Source organism: Neovison vison, chromosome 5, assembly GCF_020171115.1.
Source record: "Neovison vison isolate M4711 chromosome 5, ASM_NN_V1, whole genome shotgun sequence".
Taxonomy (NCBI): domain Eukaryota; kingdom Metazoa; phylum Chordata; class Mammalia; order Carnivora; family Mustelidae; genus Neogale; species Neogale vison.
In genome coordinates, this window is record NC_058095.1 from 46,166,865 (window position 1) to 46,188,370 (window position 21,506).

The following is a 21,506-nucleotide window of genomic DNA, read 5'->3' on the forward strand; positions in this document are numbered from 1 at the left end:
AGATGAGAGGCTGATAAGCATTTCTGCCCTTGTGGGGGAATTAGAGAAAGAGGCATGGAGATTAGGGTGGAGGAGGGCAGAGCGGGTTTCTCTGCAATGTGCTGGGGGAAAGGGGTGCAAATCTGTGATATGATGGCTATCAGGCTCTCTGCTCTGCTGCCCCCGGGGACCCTAGGTCAGTGGGAGCCCTTTTCATCCCCCCTTCCCAATTCTATGTGCTCTGAGGAGCTTTTCTGAATGGCCTCTTCTCACCATTGCTGAGGCTTTCTTTACTTCAGGCTGCCACTGACTTCCACCTCCCTGCCTCTTCTGTCACACTCCAGCCTCCGAACTGCAGCCAGAGTGAGGGCTTTCTCAGAGGAAGTCTGTCTGTGGCATGCCCCACCCCCCTTAAAAATCCCTCAGTGACTCCCCAGTGTTCTCAGAACGTAGTCTAGACCCCTTAGTCCGTCTCTTTGTGAGCCCTTCCCTATCTGGCCCCGCTGACCTTCTTTTCTCTCTGGGCTCCAGGCACAGGAGCCTCGCCACGCCCGCATGTGCTCTGCTGTCTCTTTCTTCGGGGCCTTTGCGGAGCTGTGTCCTCTGCCAGTAACGCTCTCCTCCCCAGCCTGTTGACTTCACTCTCGGTAAGAGCTCAGCTTCAACATCCCTTTTCTGACAAGTCTCCAACTTGAGCGCCCTACTAACCCCCGGCATGGCGCGGCACACCACCCAGGTCCTGTTTGCGGTCTCCCGCTCGGGATCCCTGGACTGTGTCTCCCTTATTCCCACAGGCAGCATCTGGCTTTCCCCCACCAAATTAGAGGCATTCCCCCCCACCAACAGAATGGGGGTCCTCTGAGGGCGGGGATTGTACCTCCCTCATCAGAGGAGAGGTACCCAAAGTCCAGGGCTGTGTTTTTTCCAGCAGACAGAAGGCTTCCTCAAGACACAGCCTGTCTCCCCCATCACGCTGGGGATTATCCGAGTACCAGATCATCTCTCTCATTGACTCCGAATCACCCTCCTCCACAGCCCTCACAGACATGGGGGTGGTGGTGGGAGATGGAAGGTAGCCCCACTCTCCGCCTCATCTAATCCTTGGCTGGGGCTTGGCTGGGGCCCGGCTGGCTCCTGCGTGATCCTGAGACCACGAAGATTTGTTTTCTGTTCTTTCCGGGAAGAGCAAGCCTCCCGTGGCCTTCCCCAGCAGCCATGAGCCAGCACCACCAGAAGACCCGGCCAAGGGCCCAGCAGAGGCTGAGCTGCTCTGACCAGCTGCCGGACCAGCCTCAGAGAGGGGCACAGGCCTGGGTCCGGGAATCCTGCCACTCCCGGGCCAGGCAGGGCTGGGAAGCCAGGCTGCCAGGAGCCGGGGTTGGGACCTGCCCCCCTCGAGAGCCGCAAGGGAGGGGCCTGCCTCCGTGCAGGCCAAGCAGCCAGGCTCCTGCCAGGCCATCTGGAGCCAGACCCTGTGTGTGTGCTTGTGTGTGGGTGTGAGTGTGCGGCTCCCAGGCCATGTGGGTGGCTGGGAGCTGTGGGGTTGTGACCCGGCCCTCCTACCCAGCCTCTAGCTCCCCTGTGGTCAGTTTCACTTCTGACATCTGGTCAAGTTCACAGCTGGCCGGCTTCCTGCGTGGTCATTTTCACTTTTCTCACCAAAACCTGGGGGCAGAGGGCCCCCATGCCTTCCCTATCCCACTTAAATTAACTTCATGGCTACACATGTGGATTTGCTCGATTTCTATGAACACTCCCCATTTTGTGCGGGTGGGGGGCAGGAGAGAAACAATAGGACAGGAACTCACCAAATTAGAAAGTATACCTGGGTCCCTCCTGCCACACACAACCCCCACTGGCTCCAATCACATGCATTTCCAGAAAATCTCTTTGCACTGGCTTTCTTTCTTTGCTATTATAATGTTCATCATTTATGTTTTATGTGTAGGTTTTAGGAAGGCCCAAGAAATGATTACACAGGATGCAAGGGGGAGGTGACAGGGAGTCTGGGGCTCACAGCCCCCAGCTAGGTGGCGAAAAGGATTTCATCTCAGTCTAAAGGGAGGCGGAAGGGGCCCCAGAACCAAACACATGCTAAAACATACTTGCGGTACCCCAACCCCCTCCCCAGCTGCTGGGGAGGAAAATAAATACACTCAGATCCTGTCCCGCTCTCCAGGTGCGCAGGTGAGGGCCAGCAGGTGAGCTCCCTCCTCCCTCCCATCAGATTGAGGTCACAGAAATGCCATCTACTTACAATGTTCCCACTGCCTTACACGGAGCTGGGAAAACCCTGGGCTGGGGATAGGGTAGCTGTCAGCACGCACACCCTGCTTGGGGTTCGGGGCTCGGTCATGCTAAATAGAGGGGCGCCACACTCATTCCAACGTCAAGCAAAACAGAACAGGCCAGGAGGGACCCCGTGAGACCTCACGGCCCCTTTCTGGCACCAAGCTAGGGAACAAACAGTCCTTCGCAGGATCTTCTCAGCGTGGGGAGGCCCTCTGCGGGCCACAGTCTCCCTCCGTTCCTTCTTGCTGCGTTCCCACACTGGTCCGCTTTTCTTCTCCGCAGCGGTCGGAGCCCAGCCAAACCCAGGCTCGCAGGAAAAGGAAGGATGGGGGGGGGAGGAGCATTCCTCCACGTGCAGGCCCTCGGAAGCCAGACGCCAGTTCAAGCCTCAGCCTTCCTTGGCCCGCCAAACCAGGGGCGAGGAAAGAGGGCAAGCCGAGTTCAAATCCCTTCAGTGCTTCTCTGGCAGCTGCCCTGGGCAGGATCCGGTCCCAGCCCAAGAGAAAAAACTTGTGGAGTAAAGCAGGATTGCTCTGTGTGTGTGTGTGTGTGTGTGTATGTTTGTCCCAGGTTGGGGGTCTTTAGTCCCTGACCCCCAGGCCTGGCTCTAGGAGAAGACACTGCCTGTGTTGGCTCCGGGTCTGTGCTGGGATAGAAGCCACTTGCACACTGGGCCACACCGTGGACGCCACACTGGCATGCCCAAGCGGGATTGGCAAAGGGGAGCAGCATCCTTTTCCACAAACCTCAAACCATGCTCCATCAAGTCCGACTCTGACCGTGATGGATCAGTCCACCAGGCCTTGGGCGAAGCCTCCCATCTCCACAGGGGTTGGACAGGCCTGGAGGTGGTGGAGGGCACACTGGATTTGGCTTTGAGACATTTCCCAGAGGGTTCCCTGCCCCCCACCACCCCTCCGCCGGCTCTCTAACCTCAAGAAAACCTGAAGGTTGCACCCCTTAATTCAGAGAGCGGGGGGCCAGCCCACGTCTGTCCTCCCCATTGCTGGGTGGCTTTGGGCAAGTCGCTCCCTCTCTCTGGGCCTGTCTGTCCTAGACATGAAACAAGGGTGTAGGACTAGACTTCAAAAGCCCCTTGAGGCTCTGACAAGCCTCTGGTCATCTTCATCTTGGGCCAGAGAGGAGGGTGAGGGGGCTGAGGGAGGACGTAGGCCACAGTGATGGTCCCTCATTCCCCAAGTTCACAGTGTAGAGCCCATGGCTCTGGTTCCTCGGTCTCTCCCTTTGAGTCTCTGGGGCTTAGTCATCACCCCCAAGACCGCCCTTGGTGTCAGCCCCCCAGACCTGACACCTGCTGAGGTGGGAAGGGCTGGCCCACCTCGATGTGTAGGGAGAGGGGAGCAGAAGATGCAGATGGGATGCTTAGGGGCAGGGGTGGGAGGGGCAGCAGGGGCCCTTCTGGCACCGGAGAGAGTGATCAGAAGCGACGGGGCCACACAGGAGCCGGGACAGGGCAGGGGTGGAGGGGCCTGGACCCCACGGCCCTGCCCAGAGGAGCTCAGCTCTGACGCTGGCCTGTGGGGGCGGCTAGAGCATCAGTCGTCGGAATGTGGGGGCAGGGCAGGGGCTCCGGGGGGCGGCTCACACGGGGGACGTGGCCGTGGACTCGCTACACAGGCTCTCGACGATGTCGGCTCGCTGAATGCGGCGCAGGGCCGCCAGGAGGGCGTCGAGCGTCGCGCTGTCCTGGGCGGCCCAGCTGGCAAGCAGGGCTCGGACGGGGCAGGCCTCGTGGGTGAAGGAGTCTATGTGCTCCGGCTGGTAGCCCAGCTCACCGGCCAGGTGTCGCCAGGTGTCCCCCGCAGAGCCGTTGAGCAGCTTCTCCACCTCCTCCCGCTTGGCTGGTGGCAGACTGCTGTAGAGACCTCCATCCCCCTTGAGGGCTGCCAAGAACCAGGGGGGCATCAGAGGCGACCCGCCACACCCCCTGCTCCCTACAGTGGGCTTGGGGGCCCCTGGGCTAAGACCCAAGAAGGGCTGAGGATTTCTCCTCCCTGGTCGGGGGAGGGAGGAGGAAGCCCCACCCAGGGCCTGGAGGCAGAGGTCTTGGATGGGGGGCAGGGCCGCAGAGGGGTCTGGGGTGCTGACTCGCCTCCTCTCTTGCCCATAGCGTCAGCATTACCCTTGCCATCTCACCCGGCACCCCCCACCCCCTCCCCCCAAGCAACTGGGCAAGATGGCAGGGCAGAGGAGGGACACCACTCAGTCCCAGACTCCACCACAGCAAGTGTCCTGGAGCTGGGCTCTGGGCCACTAATTAGGGCCCATCATTAACTACTTGTTCCCCAGAAGTCTAAGGCAGGAGGCTAATCGCAGCCACTTTGGGGAGTAATTAGCCCTAGGGGGCACAATTAGCTTGATGAGTCTGGATGCACCAGTTTGTCCAAAGCTCTCCCCTCCCACATCTCTCCACTGGAAAGACCTCTCCTCCTCAATTGCTTGCTTGCCTGCTTCTCCCATCCCACACAGAGGCCCCGTTCCCTGTGAGCCCGCCCCTCCAGCAGTCCTTCCGACAGTCTACCCTTACTCACTCCTTTCCTTCCTACCTCAGTTTCCCCCTCCCCGCGGCCTCACTGCTCACCCTGGCCTGCAGCCGTCTGCGTGTGGGGCTGCTGGTCATGCAGGCTCTGGCTGTCCACTGAGATGCCACTGTCACTGTGAAGCTTTTCTCCCTCCGGTGGGGGTGTCTGGTTCGCGGGCCGGCTGTTGGCTCCTTGCTTGTTCTGTTTGCAGCTGTTCCACCTGGAGCCAGAGGACAGGCCCAGGCTCAGGGGGCGAGGGCCCGCACAGGCCAGGGACCTCAGGGATCTGTGCTCTGATGTGTGGGGGCCGGGGCCCTAGCAGGCCCCCCCCAAGCAGAGCCACTAGACCACCTATGGTCCTTTTTCCTCTCCATCTCCGCCCGCCTCTGGCCTGTACCGGAAGCACTGTGCTGGCGGACTGGGTCTCAGGGCTCGGTGCACACCGCAAGGGTTCCACGAATGTTCGCACAATGAATGGTGCGCCCAGTGATTTCTCTGGAATTCCACTGTTCCCAGTCTACCCTGCTAAACTACTCCCACATGTGTGCGGGGATATGCACCAGGATTTCCTCTGCTATTATTAGCAATAAGAAAAAGCTGAAAATAAGTCAAACGTGCATCAAAAGAAGACTTCAAATGAATTAGGATCCATCCATACACCGAGTGAACACTTACAAACAATCAGATAATCCAAATGTCCTGGGGAAAGCTCTCCCAAGGGAGATTAAGTAGAAAGGTAAGTTGTAGAATATGGAGAGTGGGAGCCCACTGATGTTTAAAAAAAAAAAAAACTTCTCTGTGTTTATGTCTAACTGTAAAAAGTTTTATGTACATGTGTTTATAAAGGCACAGAAAATGGCTGGAAAGGATCCATTCCAAACAGATTCCAATGAAGAGAGAGGTAGGATTTGGAGAGATAAAAGAGGTCTTTTACTTTTTGCTTTACAAGACATTGGTCTTGTTTGCATTTACCCAAACAAGCATGGATTACTTTGAAGATTTTCTTTTTAGGAATGGAAAATGCACTGGAACATTTAAAACACTTTCTAGGGGCGCCTGGGTGGCTCAGTCCATTGAGTGTCTGACCCTTGGTTTTGGCTCAGGTCGTGATCTCAGGGTGGTGAGATGGCGCCCCATGGCGTCGGGCTCTGTGCTCAGCGTGGAGTCTGCTTGGGATTCTCTCTCTCCCTCTCCCTCCCCTTCTGCTCCTCCCCTAGCTCATGCTCTCTCCCTCTCTCTCTCTCAAACAAATAAGTAAAATCTTTAAAAATAAATAAATAAATAAAACTCTTTCCAGAAGTTCTTGCACATTTTGAATTTCTGGATGGATTGATGGATTGACGGCATCCCCAATGTGACATGGGACGGAGGAGACCCATGAGGACATAGGTCATTGGCGGGCAATGAGGTTTGAGGGATGATGGCACAGGTGGCTGGTAAAGAAAGCTCGGTGTGCAGTTGGGGGTGGGGAGTCAGGGAGGGGAGCAGCGTGGGAGCCGGGCGGTGCTGGTGCCAGACAGGACAGGAATCACCCCACCCCACCCCCCCACCCCCAGCGAGGGGCAGCAGATGGTGAGGATGAGCATGGTTTGGGATTGACTCTAAAAAGTGTGTGAATTTTCAGGTCAAGATCATGGTAAAGCCCTCCTTGAGAGCAGAGGCCCAGTTGTCTGTCCCCTGCCCCTCCCCCCTCACCTCTTGAAGGCAATATAGGCCACCAGGCCCACAACCACAGCAGCCAGGATGGAGCAGTAGACAGGGATGAGGTTGTCGGCAGTGCCTCGGGTCACTACGGGCTGAGAGCTGCCCATCACTGTGGTCACCGCATCTGTCACTGTGCTGGCTATGACGTCTTGCTCTGGAGGTCCCTCGGGTTCCTCTGTGCTGGGGGCGGTGCTGTCTGAACCCTCCGAAGGCGTGGACCGGGTAATCCACCGGCCAGGGATCTCTGGGGGAAGGAGCTGCAGGAGTGAGGGCCCGCTCCCCACCCAGGCCCCTCCCCTGCCCTACTGACCAGCTCCAGCCCTTCTTCCCCAGGCCCTGCCTTGCGCCAGGCCGTTACACAGGGAGGGTGAGAGCCAGGATTGTGACTATGAGTCATGACGGTAGAGAAGAGCAAGGGCCTGGGTCCCCTTCAGCTCTGTCCTTGACTTACTGTGTGACCCTGGACCAGACCCTTCTCCTCTCAATACCTCAAATCCCCATCTGTAGCATGGGGATGCTAAGAGAGACAGTCTCTAAGCCCCCTCGCGTCTGAGGTGCAGCTGGGACCCTAGGACTCTATTTTGCCTCCCCAGGTACCCGGAAGCCTGGCATGGAGGCAAACACACCCAGAAGAGAGAGTGGGTACCAGGAGGCCTCTAGCTGGCATCGCTCTGGGAAAATGTCATACTCTGCCTTGTCCCAGTTTGTCCCAACAGTCCCAGTCATCCTGGTCCTGAGGAAGGATGAGGTTACTCAGGTCTGGACAGAAAGACACCTCCCCGCAAACCACCTCCCCAAGAACTGGCACCCGGCCTCCCTTATGGTCTCTGATGCCCTAACTCTGGGCTTGGCCGGGGTAGAGGGTAACCAGCTGGCTGGCTTCCCTCCAGCTGGCCCTTAGCTAGCGGCTAGCCAGTTTCTGGTCTTGTGGCCCTCAAACCAAACCATGTGGTCTCGCCAGCCAGAGAAGATAGCATTGGGTAGTCCCCAGCCTCCCTGGGCAGAAGCCGGCTGTTGGTGGGGCAAAGGCCTCCAAAGAAGATACTACCCACTGCCTGGGCGAGGGGGTGGCGGGGAGGACTGTGCCTTGCCACCCACCTTGGCCCTCTCATGTCAGTGGGCACTGCCAGCCTCCCTGACAGGGGGCCTGGCACCTCCTGGCGCCAGTGGGCGGGATTTTCCACTGTGCCACCCAGCCAGGGGCTGTCCCAGGGGCTGTGGCTCCAGACGGCCTGAGGGTACCCGTCTGGGCAAAGTTGCCTACCCCATCTGTCCTCACTTCCCACGCCTGGGGCAGGGACAGGCAGCAGACAGGACATGCCAATGGGGTGAAGGGGAGGCATTTCTTCCCTGGCTCCACCCCGTTTGCCCACCCAAGTCGGAATGGAAGCTGCCCCTGGTTTCTCGGGCCTCCTCGGCTCAAGACGAAGATGGTTCAAAGGCCCCCATTTTCAGCACCTTCTGAGGGGTAAGGCCCCCTGAGGTGAATCTGGAATCCATCTGGCTGGCACTAGGGAGGGGGCTGCCACCTGCTGCCCCATCTTCCCCCTCCCCCAGCTCAGCCCTGGGGGGCAGCGGTAGGGCGGGAAGTGGAGACACAGCCCTGTCGTTTCGTTTGGCAGCCCCAGACAGGGTGTCAGACTGGGGAGGGTCTTTTCTTGCCCTGCTAGGGGAAGCTGGTGGGGACTTCTGAGCCCTGAGGCTGAGAAACAACTGGCTAGGACCCCCCTCCACCCCAGAGGCCAAAGGTATGTTGGGGGGTGTTGGTAAGTCAGGCCATCACAGAGGTTCCAGAAATCTCAAAGGGGAAAGACTGGCAGTGGGCATTAAAGGACAGACCAGGCTTAAGACAGGGCTGTGCAGGGCACTTTCTCCTCATCTCTCCAGTCCCCTCTGGGGCAGGGCTATGCGGGGGGTGGGGACAGTAGGATGAGATCCAGATGGGGCCATGTCCACCAGCATTCCAACCCCCTAAGCCCTTGGCGAGTCCTGACAGCCATTTCCGGAATGGGAGCTGTCAGACTTGGGGGTGGAGAGAGGGACCGGTTACTCCTAAACCCAAATTTCACTGGGGTGAGAGGGGGAGGAAGAGACCCCAAGGCTGAGTGAGTCACCATGTTGACACCTGAAATGTATACACAAGAAAGTACAATGTACTGGAAGGGGGGGAGCAACCAAACCACCATCCAGTTCCATTTCCTGAAGATTCCTTCTGCTCCCGCTGACATTTAACCCTTCAGAGGCTAGAGCAGAGAACAGAAGAGGAGCAGGGATAAACACAGCCGTCGGGGGTACCCTCTTCCTTCAGGATGGCTGGGGGAATAGGGTGGTGCCTGAGAGGAACCTGTGAACAAGTCCAAAGGCGGGACCCTCCCCTCCCCAGCCACCACCTTTCTTTGCTCTAACCGCGCCCCTGACTAAGTCCCCCTGCTGGCTGGTCTAGACTTGCCCATGAACAGTGCTGCCCGCCTGCCAGCTGCTGGATCTCCCTCCCTGCTCTGCCCTGTGCCTGACGCCACTTGCCTGTCTCCTGGCTGAGGGCGATCGCCACCGGAACCACTCTGTTCTGGGCCCCACTCCTGCGACCCCTCCCAACCCCCATGCAGGAAGCTTCACACACACACACACACACACACACACACACACCCCTGGCCTCAGCCCAGTTTAACCACCCTCCCCAGCTTGAGCTCCGGGAGCCAGGGATAGCGGGATGCAGAAGGCAGCCACGCTCCCCACGGCAGGGAATCTGTCTCCCTCATCTGACTGGGGATGCACTGAAGGCAGAGGCTGTGCTGCCTCCCCCAGAATGGGGGACCTCCTGGGACCTAAATGCTGGGATGTCTACCTCATCAGACTGGGGCAAGGGCTATCTTTTTCCAACAAACTTGGGGCTCCCTGAAGGAGGCACTGGTTGCTTAGAGTGAAGGCACCCTGAGGGAGAGGTCCCCAAGGGAAGTAGCTAATGAGGTGCCCAGGCATGGGGGATGGACAGAAAATAAAGGCATTGTCCCAGGAACTAGGTGCACTCCTTGGGGCCCGATGCCCGACTAAGGTGAGCGCACCAGTTCCTACCCCCCACCCCGGGGCCGACAGCCCTCCATGTGCGCCCATCTCCTCCCTGGGCTCCTGAACCCTGGGTCTCCTGCTGCCCTTCGTCCTCTGCGCCCACCACCTCCTTAGCATTCCCTGAGTCCAACACCATCCTCGGCTGAAGGGTAACAACCACTGTAGACCCCGCCCCCAGACAACACCAGTTAAAGTGGACCAGTCACCTTCCCTAATCCACGACCGGGACACCGCTGAAAACTGTATGACCAATGAGGAAACTGAGATCCAGAGATAAGAGTGATCTCCCCACCATCACTCAGCTAGTGACAGCAGATTCCATCCCAGGTGCCAGAGCCATAAACCACTGTGGACCCACACCATGCCTCCCAGTCAAAGGGTCCCAACTCCTGAGAGTCCTCAAGGCCCTTTTCCCAGCCCAGAGAGCCTGCTCAAGGGTCAGACATGTCCTGCACTGTGCTGGGCCACAGTGGCCACCTCCAAGTTGCTTATCTGCCGCTCATCCAACCCCGGGCGGGCAGCCATCGGCGAAGAAAGCCCTGGAAACTGAGTTGGAGTGGAGTAGCTGCGGCCTGGGAGGAGGTTGGAGGTATTCCCAACACGCAGCCCACGGAAGGACGCGGTGAAAGGGGGTCCTTTGGGCCTGGGCTTCCAAGGAGGGCGGCGGCCTCCCCCACCTGCCCCGGCCTGGCCCTCCCCGACCCCCAGGGGGCGCCCTCGGCCCGGCGCGCTCACCCTCGCACTCGGCGTCCGCCCAGCGCGTGCACTCGCGCACCTGGCGCTCAGTGTCCTCGCACACGGTGCAGGGCAGGCACGGGTCCACGTGGTTGGCCTCATCGGAGTATGTGCCGTCGGGGCACTCCTCACACACGGTGTTCTGCCTGTCCTGGCACGAGAACACGAGGCCCGAGCCCGCCTCGCACACGCGGCACGCCTCACAGCGGCCCGTCGTCTCGTCCTGATAGTAGCCGTAGGCACAGCGACACACGGCGTCGTCCGCCTCCACGCACGGCGCCGACATGCTCTGCAGCCCCACGCACTCTGTGCACGGCTTGCACGGCTCGGTGGCGCTCACCACGTCCGAGAAGGTCACACCTGTGGGCAGATGGACGCGCGGGACAGCCAGGGGCCTGGAAGGTCGCCGCCCGCTGCCTGGGCACCAGGGATGCAGGGGCTGCTCCCCGAACCCTCGGGATCCACCCCCCTCCCCCACATCTGTGAGATCTGCAGGCTGCCCAAGGGGAAGGAGGAGGGCAGGGGCGGCCAGGAGCCCTGGGTGCAAGAGGCCTGGAGTGTGAGGCTTCGTGGGTAACCCAGCTGGAGCCCGGTACATTTCTTGGCAAATACTCTTTGAGAGTTCCCAGCCCTGGACCCTTGTTCCCAGCGTGATTAAGGAATAATCTGAGCGTGGTTCCCATCCAGCCCTCCCCGGGGGCCGGAACTGGGCTGTCAACCCAACACAGGCACAGGCGGGCCTTCACGAGGGAGCCTCCCGCCTCCACTGCCCTTCTAGTCCTCTTCCCGCAGGTGGGGGCTCAGGTGTGGCCCGACCAGGGTTAGACCGCAGAATTTCCCACCCATGGCGCTACCCCACGCTGCTTAAGGGCTTGGCTTCAGACAGCGAATCAGCAGGAGGGATTGGAGCTGAGAAAGCAAGAAGGACTTGCCTGTATAGTCGTCTGCCCTTCCCAGTGGCACAAAGGGGAGCTTTCCAAGCTCACCCTTGACTCATGCTCTCTTAATGGTTATGATGTCTGATAGAACAAAGGGAGGAACGCCAGGGGTTCTCTCCTCCAAGGGCAAGGAAGGGGAAGGCGAAGAGCCAAATCCTCTTCATCCCTACCCGCCCAGGTGCAGAACTCTGTGCCAGTCGGAATGCAGAAAGATGTACCCTTGCTCCAGGGGCAGAAAGAGCAGGATTTAGGAACCGGGAGCCAGGAAAGGAGGGTGTATTCAGCGTGTGGAAGTAGAAGTAAAGACTAGGATCCCACTAAAGGAAAATGAAAGCCTGCCCTGGGTTCTGATCTCAGACTTCTCTAAAGGAACCAAGACACCAGGAGCACGAAGCTCTTATCTTCAGGGTAGGAGTGGAGAAGCGGATGCAAAAGAAAAGCAGAGAGAAATGAAAAGGAAAGCCGCTGAGGGGGAAGAGAAGATAAGACAAGGATGGGCCTGGAAAGAGACCAGTTTCAAGCCAGTCCTGGCAGAGGACGAACCCCTGGGTCTCTCTTCCCAGGGATGGAGCTCACTTGGACCTAAAACCTGCTTCCGCCACTTATTAGCTGTGACACTGGGTGTTTTACTTCACCTCTTTTGAGTTTTTTCTTTCTCTGTAAAACAGAGAATAGTATCTCCACTCACAGGGTTGGGGTGGGGAATAAATGAAATTCTACCATAAAGCACTATACACACCACAGGGATCCTGCAAAGGTTGGGCCCCCCGGGGTGGACAATGGCAACTCTAGTGAACTTGGGTCCCAGGGAGAGGGTCTGCAGAAAGGACTTCCAAATGCAGGATGTCCAGCTTATACAAACAGGAGGATTCTATCTGGTTGACATGTGGCAGGGGGTGGGTTTAGTCACACTGGAGGGGGAGAGAATTGGAGGGGGGGCTGCCCATGGGAAAGCACAGAAAATTAGTAGGAAACTCCTGGGAGACAGTTTTGGGGGGGGTGGGGAAAATGTGGTATTTTTTGGCAGAGAATGAAGGCAGGAGCTTAATGGGTTTCCTTGTGGAAACGTTTTGAGGATAGAGGGGAAAGTCCGCTGGGGTCTCCAATGCCATAAAGTGAGCTTATAAAGGCAGCCTGTTAACACAGCTGGAGGGGGGAGGGGAACAGGGGGAACAACTGGGAGGGAGGACTCCCGCCACCACCTCCTAGCTGGTCTCCAGCTCCTGTCCCTCGTTCCCCGGAGATGCCCGCGCCTCCCTCTTTTGGGCTTCTCTACCCCACCTCTTGCTTTGACAGAAGGGAGTGAGTTCCCATCCTGGGAGACTTAGGGTCCAGGGCAGAGAGGATCTGGGCAGGAGTCTAGGAAATGAGAGAGGAGGTTTTAGTGTAGCCTACGGTTGGCCAGCCCTGTCCTGGGATGGAAACTCTGGGAGGCCAGGACAGGTGGGAAGGTGGCAAAGGCACGACAGAATGTCTAGTCTCTCCATCTAGGCCCAGGCCCTTCTCTGCCATGGGATGGACTTACAGGACCCACCACAAGCACAGAGAAAGGAAAACTGTGTGACTGGGAACACCAAGGAGTTGGGGTTGCCAGATAGACAAGGCTGTGTGTGTTTGCGGGGTGTGGTAGAGAGGAATCCAGATGTCAGACTAGGCAGATGAGTTTAGCATTCTTAGTTCCTAGGGTGGAACCTGGAGGTCCACACCTGGGTGGCTCAGTTGGTTAAATGTCTGACTCTTGATGTGGGCTGGGGTCATGATCTTGGAGTTGTGGGATCAAGCCCCATATGGGGCTCTGCGCTCAGCGGGGAGTCTGCTTAGGATTCTCTTTCTCTCCCTCTACCCCTCCCCCCCGCCGTGTTCTCTCTCTCTCTTTCAAATAAACAAATAAATCTATTTTTTAAATAAAAAAAGAGTTCCCAGTTCCTATACCCTTGCTCCTATCATGATTAAAGAAGAATCTGATATGGTTCCCACTGGCCCAGGTACGCGGTGCAGTGTGACTAGGCAGGGAGAGGTTGTTTCTGGGCAGGAAAGGAGCACTGAGCCAGTGGCCTGAAGGCAGAAGCTGAGGCTGGGGGCATCCAGCAGGGACAGAGAGGCCTGGGTCAAAAGCACACAGAATTCAGCCCCCAGACCTGCCATCCTTCTGAATCCTTTAGCAGCAGCCCCGGAAAATGCGGTTCTCTCCCCTTCCCCTCCCCCCTCTCCCATCTAACACCACCCCACAGTGAGGACAGTCCCTGCTCCCACTACCTCTGGAAAGCTCTGCTTCCTTGGTCAGAGCTGGGGGGACAGATAGCCACATGCTCCCAGGATCCCCCAAGGTCAGTTTCCAGGGCAGCCAGGACTTGATCCTCCTCCCCTCCCCCCAAACACACTGAGAGTAAGTGGCAGCCATTGATTTTACAGCGCAGATGGTATTTTTAGCTGGTCTCAGCCTCAGCCTCTCCTCCCACCTGGCCACATTCCCCTACCAGGACTCTCCACCTGGGGGCTGTGAAGGGGCACCCCTGGGGATCCCTCATCGTGAGGTCCTCCCTCCGCAGACTTCCTCAGCCATTCTCAGTTTCCCTTCTCGCCTCCTATACTGGGCCGGACCCATTCTGGTGCCCACACAGAGGTGGGGAGGAGACCCTGCCAGGAGGCAGAGCCCTTGTCAGGCTTCTAGTGGGCATGCTTCTGCCAGGCCTGGCACCCTCCCTTCCCCCCCAGCCCCTCCCCCAACCGCCCCCCCACTGTCCCGACCCTGTACTCACTGTCCAGGCAGGGCTCACACACGGTCTGGTTGGCTCCGCAAGGCTGGGCCACCCCCTCACCCAGGTTGCAGGCTTTGCAGCACTCCCCGCTGTGGGTGTACAGGCCGGTGAGACATGCCTCCTTGGCACCTCCAAGGGACACCTGGGCGGGGGGATAGATGGGAAGGTCAGACCGGGGAGAGAAGCAAGAGGGGGTGTCTTCCCAGAGATCAAACACCCCCTCCTAAAGTCTTCTATTGGAACCACCTGGGCCCGGATGAGCTCACCACGGAGGCATCAGGCACATCAAAGCTGGGGCCGGGGGAAGAGAGGCAGTCGGGGACAGGGTGCCCCTGCAGGCTGCCGGGGGTGTGAGGTCAGAGCCCCTATACTCATGTTCTACAGAGTTCATCTTGGGGTGATGGCAACTTCTGGAATCCTGAGGACACACCACATGGGGAAGGCAGCCTGGGACCCAGCAGTGGGCGGCTGGCCAGCACGGGGCTCCCCACCAAGAGGGCCCCTGGCAGCTAAACTCTGGCCAAAATGCCTCTTCCCTGGAGGGACAGCTGCAGGGCCCTGTCTACACAGAGGGAAGCCTTGTTCTAGCAAAGGCTAGCAGGGCCCTCCTCTGGGTCCTTAATTCTACCGTTTCACATGTTAGTCAGTGAGTGGTGTCTGTACCCAAGAGCAGAAGGCGGAGGGCTGGGGTCATGGGTTCGAATCCAGATGCTTCCCTGGTGTCCTGGCCTGTTCTGCTTTCCCTTTCTGAGTCTTCCCTTCTCCTCACCCACAGAGACAGAGTCCACTTGGGGCCAATTGGCCAGAGTCTGGCACCAAGCAAGGAAAAAGGGGCGCCTGCTGGCTTCTCTCACCACCCGGCAGCCCGGTTCCACCAGAGTCTGATTTCCAGCCACCAGCCCTCTCCTCTCCCTGCCCCCATGCAGCCGGTGGGAACAGCGCCGGAACAGGGGAAAGGGGAGTCAGATTCCTGCCACCGAGGCATCTTTGCTCTTTGCTCATGGATGGAACGATTTAGCGCCAGATTCCCTTGGGGGGAGGGGGTGGAGAGTGCTGGCCGCTTGCTTTATGTTTCTATTCCTTAAAAAAATTCTTCGCGTCTAATAAAACTCCAAAGCCTGTTTCCCTGGCCTCAGACCATGCAGCTCCCATTTGGTGCCAGGAGGAAGCATGGGCTCTGGGGTCATGGGACTAGAGCAGAGTGTTAAAGGTCCTTTTGGACATTCCTTGCTTCCATGTTGGCAAGCTCATAGCCAAAAATACTCCTTTTTCCCTCCAGTCCTTCAAAATATCCTGAGGTCTAACCAGGGTTCAGGAAAAGGAGGGGGCTGGACAGGTTGGATCTGTGTAGGAGGCAGCTGGTGGTCCTCAGGAGACCAGCAGGGAGGGTGAGGGCAGCACAGGATGGGGGTCCTGGGGTATTTGCCACCATCTTCTCCCAGGTGGTAGGAACACGGGTCTGGGAACATCTGCAGACCAGAAACCAGGAGGGGTGGGGGCGGGGGGTGTCCCAGATGTAGGCTTTCCCCCAGGAGGGACAGAGAGACTCGGGAAGGGTCTGTTTGGATTTCTTTTCATCCTTGAAGGCTCATGCTTAAATGTCACTTCAAGGAAGTGATCTTGTAGCCCCACACCTCCCACAGGAGGCAGAGCAGCCCTGTGACATGTTTTCCCGGTTTACTGTGGGGCACATGCTGCAATGTCCCCCACTGGACGGTCAGCCCCTGGGCGGGGCAAGACTGCAGTTGCCCCAGCACCTGGTACCCAACCTGAATATTTACAGGATTTCAGAATGTGCAAATACAATAACGACCTCAATTACCTAGAACTCCTGGCCGGGAAATGTAGAATGGGGGTGACTTTCAGGAAAGCTGAATTTCCCAAGAATTGAGGATTTGCTGCTCTGATCACCTAATGTTTTTCATGTTATCCACGATGGTTGCACCCTTCTCATTCCGGAATATATGTTCACGGTTTCTGCATGACTCAGGGGGGACTCAGTGATGATTCTGGGCGATAGTGCCGTGAAGGCCTCGTGTTCTTTACCCCAAATCACCACCACACTTTTGTCTCTGAGTTCTTGTCAGCCTTTTTTTTCTTTCTTTTCCTTTTTTTTTTTTTTTTTAGTGTTTCTCTCTCCCTCCTTCCTGTCAAGATATCAGTTGTCAGTTTTTGCCAACACCAGAGTGTGACCTGAGCAGCCCCTCCCCTACCATTCTAACTCATTAGGTCAAACTGGATGTAGAAATCGTGTTAACTAGCCTGGGCAGGAAGGTGTACATCGGGAGTGTAGGTGGGCTCTGAACCCGCACGGGGTGGGAGGGGAAGGGGGCATTCTCGGAGTAAAAGGTGTGAGCTGTTCTGCCTTCCTCCTCGGTGGCCCCCTGTGGCTCTGACTCATGGATCAGAGCTGGGTGATCTGGGACACGCTGAAATCTCTCTGTGCCTCAGTTTCTCTATCTTTAGGATCTTTAGGTAATAGTGACAGTACCTGCCTCTTCAGATGCTGTAGACACCAAATGAAGGTGTTCACATACTTCAGGAGCCCTCTGTTTTCTTTCCCAAGGTCTTTCTTGCCTCGTTTGTGGCTGCTGGCTGGGTTCCCGTTGGTTGAGCTCAGCAGAGAGCTGAGCAGTGGAGAGCTGAGGGGGTCTGTCCGTGGCACTCGAGCGGCCTCTGCCTGCCCCTCTCCTTTGACGCCTGCTCTCCTGGCGATAGCCCTCCATCCTCGCTCTCCTCCCAAGTCCTCGATTTGGACTCCAGGCCCCATAATTAGTCACCATGTGTTTCCCGTGCTTGTTTTATGTGTCCTATTTCAAAACACCCCAGACCTGCCACCTAACGGTCTGCGACTTTGGGGCAGTTCCCAGTCTCTCTAAGCCTGTATTCTCCCATACAAAACGTTGGATTGGTAATATTTACTGCTCAGGGTTGTCATGAAATTTACGTGAAATAATTTATGCAAGTCTGTCCAGTGTACAGTAGGAGTTCCATAAATGTTAGCTATCAGGTAAGTGTCTTGTTGTGGGCTGGGCTGCTGAGCCTGGCCGGGAGGCAGAGGAAGGGGGGAGCTGTAGTCAGGCCCAAAGAGAGGAAACTGCCTAAGAGGAGGGGCAGATTAGACATGAAGAAAGACCCACCAGGAAAAGTCTGAAGAGGGCAGGGGGACCAAAGGAGAATGGGAATTGCTCTCCTCACAGTTAATTGATTAATAACCATTTATTAGTTAACAACTATTTGCTCAACATTGAGCTAAGTGTTTCCAATGAGACAGCCCCCGACTCCCCACCCTCACCCTATCCTCCCCCACCCCTGCCCAGGGAAATCACAGTCCCATGAGGGAGAGGAGAGATCACTCCACACAGCTACTCCAGAAGCCAAGATGCTGAGGGAGAAGGACTTGAGGGACTGCCTTCACCTCCTGTTTGACAGCTGGGGAAACTGAGGCTCACGGGGGCAATTCTGCTAAGTGGCTTCATGCCTCGCCCCTGCCACGCCCTCTACCTGGCTGGGAAGCAAGGAGGGATGACACGGATTTAGGCTTATTGCTCCAAAGCGATCAACTGACCCATGTGCCTGAAATCTACATTTATTACGTTTACTCATTTCCAATTTGATGGAATGATTTCATCCTATTTTTGAGAATATTTGCAATCCTCTTGCCAGTTCAAGGCTTCCAAAAAACGAAGGTGGAATCACCCTTAGAATTGTTGACTTTTAAAAACCTTAAATTTTTTTTCAAATTGGACAAAATAGAAAACACACCAAAATGGTTGAAAGAATTTGAAACTCTATGAATGCTTCAGTGTGAGGAGCCCTAACCATTCACAACAGTTTCAGCAAAGGGGTTCCTTAGGTGAATGGAGCCATTAGCCACCACCATGGGGAAGGAGAGTGTTCAAATATGTGGAGGGTCTTTTGAGGTCAATGCAAACGCGGGGAGACGCTAGTACATGCGCTTTACTCCCTTAGATAGCAGTTGAATTTGGGGTAAGAGACAAGCTAATTAACTGAGGATGAGGCTGTCGGAAGACTTTGAGAGGGGCCTGGGGACTATGGGTGGGGGGAAGGGGCGCCAAATGAGTGGCGCCAAGGACATGAGACACAGATCTAATATTAGGGCTAGTGATGGTTAAGGTCCTCCTGTCCCGTGATCTAGAAGGCTGGGGCGGGGCGGGCGGTGGGGGATGGGGGTGGGAGGGAGACCTTGTCCACGGAGGACAGAATAAACCCCAAGCTGATCATTCTGGGTTCCAAGGGCGCCACCACGCACGGACGGGGGAAGCCTGCTTTCATGCCCCGGAAGTCTGAGAGGTTCAACTCCCTCAACTGTAAAATAGGAATAACTAGATTTACTCTGCAGGGATCTTACGCGGATTAAATGACGCAAGAGACATTACCCAGGGCAGTGCGTGGCACATAGTAGGCGCTCAGCCAATTTTATTATTACCACCTCCCTGCCCCGCACACACCCTCCCGGGAAGAATCTAGGCGCGTGAATGGGCCCGGGCTGGTACGGGGGGTGGGGGGAGACCCCAATTTCCATCCCGGAGCCTCCTCCCCCCCACCTCCCCGCGCCAGGCCGCTCCTGTCCGCCCATTTGCTGCCCTCGTTGCATCCCTATTAGGCGCATTAGCCAGCCTGGCGGCTCCGGTTACAGACGTCTGAATGACAAAGTGCCTCCATTACCGGCGCGGCCCGCCAGCCGAGCCGCCGGGACGCGCTCCGGTTTCAGCACTCCATCGCCGCGGCGCAGGAAGAAACTCGGACCGCCGCGGTGCGCACAGCCAGTCTGCTGACAGCAGCCCGGCGAGGCGGAGGCAAGCGCCGCGGGGGCTGCGGGGAGCCCGCTCTCTGTGGGGTCCACCTTCCCGAGCCCCCAGGCCCTCCGCGCCCAGCTCCCCTCTTCCCTCGCCTCTTCTCTATTGGTGGGGGCACTCATCCCGGCCGCCGGCCGCAGTCCACGCCCTCGCCGCTCCGGGGGCCGCACTGCTGGCCGCCCCAGTCCCACCTTTCCAGTCAAGAAGCATCTCTAACCCTTTGCGTTAGTCAGCAAACCGGCCCGCAGTCCCTCCCAAATCTCCAGCGAAGCCACAGGTACTGACAGCTCCAGGGAGCTGAGCTTCGGGGATGGGGCCAGCGTCCAGAGGGGGTCGCTGCCCACCCCAGCTCCCACAGTTCCACCGCCGGCCGAGAGGCCGGGTGAAAGGCGCCGGGTGCCCCCCTACGGGGAATGGGCTGTATGGAGGAGTATGGGGAGTGCCGCGCTGGGAATCAGGCGCGGCGCAGCCTGGCTAGCACTCTGGTTTAACTTGCTTTGAGATCTTGGCCAAGTCGTTTAAACTCTCAGAGCCTCAGTCTTCCTCCCTGCAAAATGGGGGTTAGGGGTGCAACGCTCAGGAAAAAAATGAAGACAGCAGGGAGAGTGAGGACTCCTATTGCCAAACTCTGTGGCACTCCGTTCCTGAGCCCACACAGGTCACACCTCCTGAGTATTTTGGGACTACGGGATGGACTTAGATGCTTAAGAGGATCCGCAGTCCCCTGCGGAGGCGGAATCCGCGGCGTCTGAGCGCCTCCGTTCGGTTCCGTGCCCAGCGTCTTCCACCAAAAGCTGGGGGAGGGGAGGGTTGAGGTGCGTGCGGAATCCCAACCCGCCTGGGCGCTGGACCGGTGAGAACTGCGGGCGCCGAGCTCGGGCGGCTTAACTTAATGGGGGGTCCGAGTGGGGGCGCGGCGCGCAGCCTCAGGCTAGCCCGCAGCGGCAGATGGCACAGCCCTCGCCTCTCAGCGCCCCCTGCGGGCCGCCTGGCCAGCCGCGACCCCCGGCTGCGCGCCGCCGGGACCTTCCCTGCCTCTTGAGTCCCGGCGCTCTGCACCCTGAGACTTGGCTGCGGCCAGACCGGGTGGCACAATGCCCGCTCCATCCCTTCCGGTCCCCCGCGCGGCTTCAAACCTCCAGAATGAGCGCGTCGGCGGACCCCGCCGGGCGCAGGAGAAGCAAGGAGAGGGTTCGTCCCGGCGAAGTGGGCGCTCCCTTCCCAGCCTCGGATCCCCAGCCGCAGTTCCCAGACTGGGCGAGGCCGCAAGAAAGAGCGCGCGACAGGCGCGGGAAACGTCCGTCCCTCTGCTCTGCCTGCTCGTCCCGCTGTCCCTCGGCAGGCAGGCGTGGCCCCGACCACTTTGAGGTCCGCTCTTCCTTCTCTGCCCTCTTGCATTTTACTGGCATCTCTCTCCCTCGCTGTCGTCCTTTTTCTCCTCTCCCTAACCCATTTCTCTCTCTTCGGGCGACCCCCGCCCCCCGAAGCTCTCCCTCCCACACCCCTCCCCCCATTGTCTGGTTGGCCCTCATTGTCCGATGCCCGGTCCCCTCTGCCTCCAGTCCCTCCGACCTCCCCCATTGTTCTATCTCCTTGTCTCTGGTTCCCCGCCCCTGCTCCGCTCGCCCCTCAGATCTCTAATCCCGGTCCCATTCCTCTTCCTTTAGCCTGGGTTCCGTCCCACGACCCTCCAGAGATCAAGATGCTCAGGAAGAAAGTCGCCTCGAGGTCTCAGCATCCAAACGCCCTCTTCAGAACCCAGACATCTGAGAGACCCCTCTCAGCTCCTCCACACGCACCCTCCGCCGTACCTGAGGACGCGCATCCGTGCGCCCCTCTCTCCCGCATCTCCACCCTTGGCCTCAGGGTCGCCCCTGCGCTCTGAGAACCCTAGACGCTCCTCCGTGGATCCTGGCTGCGGACTCCTCTCCCGCCATCCATCCCCAGCATCTGGGATCCCAAAGCTCCCTTCTGTTTTCCCTCGGGAAACCTGAACCCTCTGGGGTTCCAGTCCTGGGAGAGGGCGCGGGTTGCCCTCCAGCTAGCACTCACCCCCAGGAGCAGCAGCAGCAGCAGCCGCAGGCGCGGCCCGTCCATGGCGCTGCCGGAGGCACCTGCCCCCATCGCCCGCCTCCCGCGGCAGCCCTCGGCTTCCAGTTGAGTCCGGTCCGCGGACGGATAGGGCTGCGCTGCGCTGCGCTCCAGCGCCCGCCCCCCAGAGCTGGCTGAGGCTCCGCTCACTCTGGCTGCGAGCGGGAGGGGCTGCGAGAAGCCAGTGCGGCGGCCCCGCCTCCTCCCCGCCCAGCCCGCCCACCCCCGGAACCGCGCCCGCCCGCCCTGTCGCTTCGGGGAGGGGAGAGGAGGGGAGGAGAGGGGAGAGGAGGGGAGGGGAGGGAGGAGGACTTGCGCGGAGATGCGCGCCCGCGCGCCCCGCCGCCGCTTTTCCGCGCCCGGGCCCTCCGACTCCGACCCGGTACCCAGTGCCGGGTCTGCGATCTTGCGCGTTGCTCCCGGATGCTTCCGGATGCTCGGGGACCAGGGCATCCCCTCTGCGGCTCCTGTTCCTCTCCGCTGCAGACCCCCCACAGCGTTCCCTGTCTTACCCATCTTCCTCTGCCTCCAGCTTCAGCTTCTTCCCGGGGTCCTGCTCCCTACCCAGCCACTGTCAGC

At 58.5% G+C, this 21,506-nt stretch overlaps 1 protein-coding gene across 1 annotated transcript; it reads right to left on the reverse strand.

Annotated features, from left to right (window-relative positions):
• Positions 1-1,885: 1,885 nt before the first annotated feature.
• Positions 1,886-21,002, reverse strand: NGFR (nerve growth factor receptor). The gene is made up of 6 exons (XM_044248739.1): positions 20,889-21,002; positions 14,017-14,158; positions 10,320-10,679; positions 6,510-6,762; positions 4,874-5,034; positions 1,886-4,175 (listed from the first exon to the last, which is right to left on the reverse strand). Exons 1-6 carry the CDS (start codon positions 20,958-20,960, stop codon positions 3,874-3,876), a joined length of 1,290 nt encoding a protein of 429 aa, XP_044104674.1. The 5' UTR covers positions 20,961-21,002; the 3' UTR covers positions 1,886-3,873.
• Positions 21,003-21,506: the final 504 nt, after the last annotated feature.

Bases quoted from the DNA above. Each gene is read 5' to 3' on its own strand.
- NGFR (XM_044248739.1), bottom strand. From the start codon at position 20,960: ATGGGGGCAGGTGCCTCCGGCAGCGCCATGGACGGGCCGCGCCTGCGG. The intron at 14,159-20,888 runs GTGAGTGCTAGC...CCCCCCGCCCAG, and splicing joins TGCTGCTGCTGCTCCTGGGG to GTGTCCCTTGGAGGTGCCAA. The intron at 5,035-6,509 runs GTGAGGGGGGAG...CTCTGGCTCCAG, and splicing joins GCCTATATTGCCTTCAAGAG to GTGGAACAGCTGCAAACAGA.